The sequence below is a fragment of the Mya arenaria genome, chromosome 14, assembly GCF_026914265.1.
Source record: "Mya arenaria isolate MELC-2E11 chromosome 14, ASM2691426v1".
Classification (NCBI taxonomy): Eukaryota; Metazoa; Mollusca; class Bivalvia; order Myida; family Myidae; genus Mya; species Mya arenaria.
The window spans coordinates 26,211,119-26,218,743 of record NC_069135.1 but is presented as its reverse complement, the minus strand read 5'-3'; the positions used below and the strand labels follow the sequence as shown (position 1 = coordinate 26,218,743).

The 7,625-nt window shown below is 33.7% G+C and overlaps 1 protein-coding gene across 1 annotated transcript; it reads left to right on the top strand.

The window, feature by feature from the left end:
- The first annotated feature begins 492 nt into the window (after positions 1-492).
- Positions 493-7,162, top strand: LOC128216650 (uncharacterized). The gene is made up of 5 exons (XM_052923272.1): positions 493-542; positions 5,608-5,744; positions 5,941-6,026; positions 6,387-6,653; positions 6,974-7,162. Exons 2-5 carry the CDS (start codon positions 5,641-5,643, stop codon positions 6,997-6,999), a joined length of 483 nt encoding a protein of 160 aa, XP_052779232.1. The 5' UTR covers positions 493-542; positions 5,608-5,640; the 3' UTR covers positions 7,000-7,162.
- The last annotated feature ends 463 nt before the right edge of the window (positions 7,163-7,625 follow it).

Genomic DNA, 7,625 nt, shown 5'->3' with positions numbered 1-7,625 from the left:
AAAAACATATTTTCACGAGTGGCGAAGCCACGAGTGAAAATGTAGTTTTTTTATGATCACGAGTGAAATAAAATACGATCTTACACTGAAATAAACAAATTTTCTGTTTCTTTTATGCTTATTTTCGGAGTTTTTTTTTTTAATTAATTCTGAATTACCCCCTTTTTTGAAAAGGGTGGGCTTTACGCCGCTACCCGTGGGGCGCCCCTCATGCATAGTTATGGCTGTCAACTTTTCTACTTTCGGTTTGATGAGAAATAGTTCTCTGCTGTTCATTCTTATAGCTTAATATTCGCTCGTTTTTTATTGCAAAGCTTTATGAACAGTAAACAATGAAGTATTATTAGTGCACATATGTTCCAAAAAATAATGAAAACACTTGTTATTTTAAGATGGGCATGAATACAAAACCAAATTACTACGTCGCTATTTAAAGAATGAAAATTTGGAAGGTCAAATGTGTTAGCAAAACAAATGTGGATACTCATTGGATTTTAACCATTCTTCTTAGTTTAAGACTGCATGTACGCGTGTTTTTTATAGTAAGTTAATATTCAGTCATCTTACTGTCAGAGACCAGTCTGTTTCGATTTAAAATGTTTGTTTTCCAGATAAAGAGTAAATGCCACGCTAGTTTGTTGACACATTTTGAGGTGTGGGTGGGGTAAAAAATATCGGATCTATCTGTAAATTGTGTGAATTCTCCAGGAAGCTCATTTTACTTACTGTTGTTAACATTTCAAAATACATTTGAACGAGGATATAAAATTTTATTTATGTTCGAACAGTTGTTTTTGTCTGTAATTTGTTTGGTATGAAAGCAAAGGTTCGAACACTCAGCTTCAAAGATCAGTAAAATGTTTGATAAACGGGGTAACCGGTTATAAATGGTAAGTTGTTAATTTCCAATTATATATTTATTTAAATTTATAAAATATTTTTTTTCTTTTTTTAACATTTTTTTGACATAATTTACTGAAGTCAAATGTTCTGTTTTGATCAAGGCAAGTACATGTATCAACAAAGGAATTTAAAAGTAGTTCTGAAAGTTGATATTTTCACTCCTTATTTTGCAGTGAAATATCAAATTGATATTTTCACTGTTGTTATTTCACTGTTAAAACACCATATTTCATCGTAAAACATGAAAGAAATTGAAATATTTCGTACACATATATGAATTTCAAAAAAGGCAATACGATATTTTATTATACTTAGAAGCTTTGATCAGAATGATGAAAACTACATCAAGCCAATACGCATTATGGAATTGGGATTTTGACTTCTTGTTTTGATATTTATTACAATAATATATAAAATAATTAAATCACACACCTTATAGCGTACGGTACATGTATCCCCATACCATCGAATTTACGACTACGATCGGTTAAGCTGTTTATTAAAACAGGCCACAGGCTATTTAAACTAGAAAATTAGTTTGACTTCAAAGGAAAGTTATATCTAATCAACAATTTAATGATTTTGAAGTATATTAAGAGTACATGGATTGTGTAATTCAATTTGATGTTATACATATATTGTAAAAATACAAATTCTTGACAAAGCAATTCGGTGGTATTCTTTATCAATGATTATAATATTTTTCAAATTTAAACTCAAATTTTATTCTTAATATACTCTGTGGATTAGTAATATCAAATCATGTTTGAAAATACTTATTGCAAAGTCTTTTAGGCAGCCTGTTTTATTGTTATAATTAAACCAACATAAAACTTACTAAAAAAGTAGACCTTTAAGATTGTATGCCAAGTTCCGTTTTTCATTTACAAAGGTTTTGTCTCTTACATAATTATAATACACAGTTATAATCAAAGAGTTTGTGAATTCCTAAATCTATACAAAAACTTCCGAGCTTTGTCTTTACATTAGACCGATAATGGGAAGCGAACGCATTCGATGTTTGCTGACGTTCACCATAAAATATTTTACAAAATTTGTAATGAAACTTGTCAACCTCATTATATTATAAATTCCCCAGATTTCATGGCCATATATACACGGTGGAGAACCCACGTGACTTATTTGGTAAAGTGCACGGCAACAAATGTCAACAAGTCTCGATTCAGGTAAGGTTTTTAAAGATAACTTTCTTAATATTTGGAGAATTTTTGTGAAATAAAGACCATAAACCCCGCATTTAAGAGCTCTATCCACGGTAACAAAAACTTTCTCTAATATCCTAAAGTTTTCCTGAAAATCTTGACCAACTGATTTCTCAGAGTTGAAATCTAAGGCAAAGTACACGGCTTTTGACAAATCTTCCGGTTTACTTCATATTATCCGTAAATAATTCATACAAAAATCTTATTTTAAGAAAGTTTTATGTATTTTAAAGTTTTCAGCGTGTATTGTTTAACTTCTAGTTATTTCAAAGGTAAAACTGAACTAAAACCAAATTGATAAAGTACACGGGCATTTTAGGATGATAAAGTACACGGTCATTTTAGTTTATGTTTGAAAGTAGAGTGAGGTTTACAAACTAATCGTTATATAAGCATTTTCTATTCATTAAGTCAGAATGTATAGTGTTTAGTTTTTATTTAAGTTATATCCATAAATTTTGCATTATAACGCACACCTAAATAACTAAATGTTTAGCAATCATATTTAATGAGGAGTTGAAAGATAGTCTATGGAATAATTTAAGAGAAAGTCTGCCATTATAAGTCCGATTACTTTTAAATATGCAGATCAATACAGGATCATACATACATTTCTTCAAAAATCAGATAGTTTTACTTATAAATTATAATCTGGACTGACGGCGAATAAAACATAAAATAGGCACATCACAATTACTTTATATATATTTCCACATTTAAAGCATATTGTTCATACCTTTCAGGTAACACTGAATCTTTTATTTGGTTCAGTCTGAACAAATATGATCTGATCTACATCAGTAAAACTGCGGTCGTTCGAACAATACAGACAGGAACTCATTGTAAAGATGGAGGCTCCGAGTAAGATGGGAAACAGCAAGGAGGAATGAGAGCACACTATATTACCAACTTACAGGCTATGACTAAGACTTGAACATCTAGAATAGAGCTGAGCATGGAACATTAGAATGTTCTAGACTAAAGGCTTTATTGTGATTACAAAATAATTGTGTTTCAAAGCTTGCTGAATTATATAAGATACATGCAGTTAAGAGCTTATAGGACATCAATGGGAAAATGACAACAATGCATCTCTAAACCTTGTGAAAATGTTTTATGCTCAATCCGTTTTCATACTAATTTTACACTGCAATGTTTTCAGTACTGTAAGACAAACGAAAATTTTGAAAGAGCACCATTTGGTTTAGTACGTTTTGCTATTTATCTTAATAAAATGTTAAACTCTTCAAAACGTTATTTTAACTCAGCAACATACTGGAATGCACTTCTAACTAGACCATTGTGATCTTTCAATGTGTCCTGATTAGGTGTGTTTCGCCTTAACGTGCCTGCTGAGTCCAGATTTGAACTTGAATGCTGAGCGACACTGTAGACATTTGTGACGCGTCATACCCCTGTATCTAGTAGAAATCTGGTCACTGAGATTGGTCGTGTCACCCAATTTGAACCCACACACACAACAGGTTAGCTTCAATTGGCCGCTTTCGTGTCTTTCGTGTATCTTCAAGTCTTGCAAGGGCAGTTTTGCCACATTATTTGCAAACGTGCAACTTTGTCTCACCGTGATTGCTGCACCTATAAAAAAGTTAAACAAGTTAGCGAGAAATGCTGGCAATGTCAGTACTTGAATATAATTTATAAAAAAACAACATATTACTGCCACGCAATGAGTGTTTGGTCGTGTAATCAGCACCATAAATCTGAACGACCCTGTCCCCTGAAACATGGTGGACCACATCATTATGTGAAAAACGCAACCCCTAAAAAACATTGAAAACACAGTCAGACGACGGCAAACCTTAACATCTACACGAGGGGAGTCGTAATAAAAGTATAACTGTTAGTATATTCTTATTTCTCGGCGAAAAAAGCTAAAAACTAACCTGTGTCTGTGTAAACACTTTCCCGCAAAAACGATGGCAATCGACCAGAATGCGTTCTATCGTGGTCTACTAGATGTTTTTTTTTTTTTATTTTGAAATGCCATTCCGCATTCTTTGCATAAAGTCGGAGTCTTCATATTCTGATATGAAACAAATATCACAAAATTATAAGTCGTTCAAATCAGCTAGCAATCGAATACATTAAAAGTACATATGAAAAGAAATGAAGAGTTAGTTATTAAGCAGTTATGTGTTACTGTTTACCATGTATAATGAATACAAACACGTTTTACATATACGATACGAAAAAGAAGTGGAACTCCCTTTACAAAAACTTCAAGCCCTTTATATGTCAATTGCGAATATATTGTTTAAATACGGGATTGAATTTTAGTGTGATGACACATGTTTCCATGATTCATGAAAATGAGCCGTCGGTCTAACTGTTAAAACGCGTTCATTCTTCCATTATCATTTCATTACAATGCGTCTTTTCAAACATGGAACAATGTTCAATAATGAATTTTAAGAATAGAAATAATAAATATATTTATAATAACTCGTTTTAGCACCAGTCAGTGAAATAATTAGTATATACACTGAAGGTTGTAAACGACCATGTTCTTTATCAAACCTAAAATGGCCGTGTACTTTATCAATTTGGTTTTAGTTCATTTTCACCTTTGAAATAACTATAAGAAGTTCAACAATACACGCTGAAAACTTTAAAATACATAAAATTTGCTTAAAATAAGATTTTTGTATGAATTATTTACGGATAACATGAAGTAAACCGATAGATTTGTCAAAAGCCGTATACATTGCCTTAGATTTCAACTCTGAGAAATCAGTTGGTCAAGATTTTCAGGAAAACTTTAAGATATTAGAGAAAGTTTTTTTTTTACCGTGGATAGAGCTCTCAGGGGTTATGGTCTTTATTTCACAAAAAATCTCCAAATATTAAGAAAGTTATCTTTAAAAACCTTACCTGAATCGAGACTTGTTGACATTTGCTGCCGTGCACTTTACCAAATAAGTCACGTGGGTTCTCCACCGTGATATAGTAAAGGGCACATCTAAGAAGTCATATTATAATCCGAGATTGTAAACTGAAATGAGTGATATAAATTCACGGTTGACATCGAAATGTGTACAGTTCAACAATCTTTTTTTAATTATTTCATCTTACTTATTAAAGGTGATATGTGTGATTATTATGTCTAGTAAACGATCTATGTACAGAGTCTATGCATGTTTGAATGACCCTCTAATGGAGTGTACATATCGTTGTTATGATGTGGTTAGTATGTGGTCCTTAGTTATTGCCCGTTTATCTCATTTAAGTGTAAATATACAATCAGATTCAGTGGTGGGGGAGTGGTGAATTATTTTATGTCAATATCGCAGGATATCAATAGGAATGTACTGATTCAGACCAAAATAGCCGAAGCCCCACTGACAACACTTTAACTATATCACCATTTTTCGGATTTGGGGAGAGCGGTGCGTCCTCTGTAATACCCCTGAATAACACATCAATTATATAACATCGAAGTTAACACTTGCGAGTCTTTCAGATTAATGGTCATACGAATTCGGCCGTGTGGAGAATGGACGCGGCAGGCTTCGAACTTGATTTTCCTACGTTAGTCCTACAGATCGGGTACGAGGTCAACGTTGGTCAAGGCACAGCAAGGGTCGGATATAAATATAGGTACTGGAAGACAAAACAAAATGAGTTCATATAAAGTACATAGTTTATATACTCGTATATGTCATTGTATTGCATTAATTGAATCACGTGTCAAAATATGCTTTCATCACTTTATTAATATGATAAACCCGTTATTCTACGATATAAACATTTTTAACAAATGGAGCAAACACACAATACATTTCATTTCAATTAGACAGGGCAAAGAACCTGGATCGAACTGTACCTTATTTCCGTCGAATGGAACTCTCGCTAGCAGGGAACGTGCTATCATGGACTTTGGTATCGTATTTAGCTTTATACTAACGAATTAAGTTCGATGATGAAGATATGTAGCTATTTAGTTGCATCAATCTTTGACCACTGGGCTCGTTTCCCTGGTACAAATTAATACTGTGAAATCCCTTTTTGAGTGATGATACTAGCATAACGAGGACTTAATTTAGCCCAGATCCACGACCTTAAATTGAGAGACGCGAACCTTTACCATTAGACCAAGAACTCTCACCCTTGATAAAAAAAAATGAAAATACGAAAATGTGAATATGAAAATGTGAATTTAAAATTAAACATCACAAAACATAGTTCAAAACCCAAAAAGTATTTAAATATATTGACATAGAATCCTTGATACCCTTACAGACTATGGTCTGCCGCCGCCTATCGGCTTCTCCCCCGTCCGCCTCTGGTTCGTGTCGAACAACCCAGACAAGTACATCTTCGAGTTCGGCTGTCATGATAGAAACCAGGTGATCAATGGTGTGTGCTATTACCGGTGGTACATTAACATCATCCTCCGCGAGGGTCAACTCGACAATCCACCCATGCGTGAACTTGTCTGGGAGCTGTGGCAGAAGTTTGGACTCAAATTCGACGACCCACGGAACACATTTCTGTGGGTTGGATATGGTATGATTGTACTTTGACAAATGTTTGATGTATGTTGCGCTTCAGATACAGGATATGACCCTTTTAGGGCCATAAACAACAGAAGGCAAATGAAATGTCCAAGGTTACCGTCGAATTTGCATGATTTGGAAGTTTACAGAGGAAGACGCCTAGATGACGACTCCTGCTATGTACCGCGTATTACCCCAGTCTGTTATACAATATTTATATGTATTATATTAGCAGGAACTTTTGCGTAAAATTACATCATGAACACAAATATCGTGTTTAATATCAAACTGATGCGAACAAAATGTTAACTATGGGCATGTTTATTTCAGAATGCCCCGACGACGTCTTGCCGTGATAGTCCAGCTCTACCCCCGATTTCTCGAACAATCTTGAGGCCCGTATATCAACACTAGTTTAGTTTTGATATAAGTTATATTCTAATTTAAAAGAGTGTTGAGACTTTCAAATGTTTTTTTAAAGATAATAGTGATAAACTAGCTTAATTGTTTTTCAGTAAAACCGAGTAAAATTTTAATACTTGAGCCAAATAGGTTTAAGACTTTTCGAGAAATTGGGGCATGTACGTTCCCTTTTTCTTGCATGTTTGCAAAAATAAAATATACCCCCATAAATTGAATGGTTTTGCCTGTTGTCTTATATCCATTGGACTTTCTGAGAGAAAAGGTTTGGTAAACAGAGGTTACCTAGAAAAGGAGCTCCACTCGTATATGGTGAATATAGCATGCCTGGTACAATGAATTGATAATGCAATTAACCAGTGATGTCAATGATTATATGAGTGTAAATGGATACGATATAAAGTGTTCATGCGTACGTTTTGTTTTCTTTAGAAAAAAACATTCGGAACATCTCGGCCATTTTCCATAGAAAACAGCCTCGGATGTATATTGACGGATTACGGTTAACTTTAAGGACTTTACTCCCGGAATTTGTAATCAGTTATGCAATAATTCACTTCGC

Excerpts from the sequence above, each read along its gene's own strand:
- LOC128216650 (XM_052923272.1), top strand. The coding sequence starts at position 5,641 with ATGGACGCGGCAGGCTTCGAACTTGATTTTCCTACGTTAGTCCTACAG. Across the intron at positions 5,745-5,940 it reads AGGGTCGGATATAAATATAG|ACAGGGCAAAGAACCTGGAT; the intron begins GTACTGGAAGAC and ends CATTTCAATTAG. Across the intron at positions 6,027-6,386 it reads ACGTGCTATCATGGACTTTG|ACTATGGTCTGCCGCCGCCT; the intron begins GTATCGTATTTA and ends ATACCCTTACAG.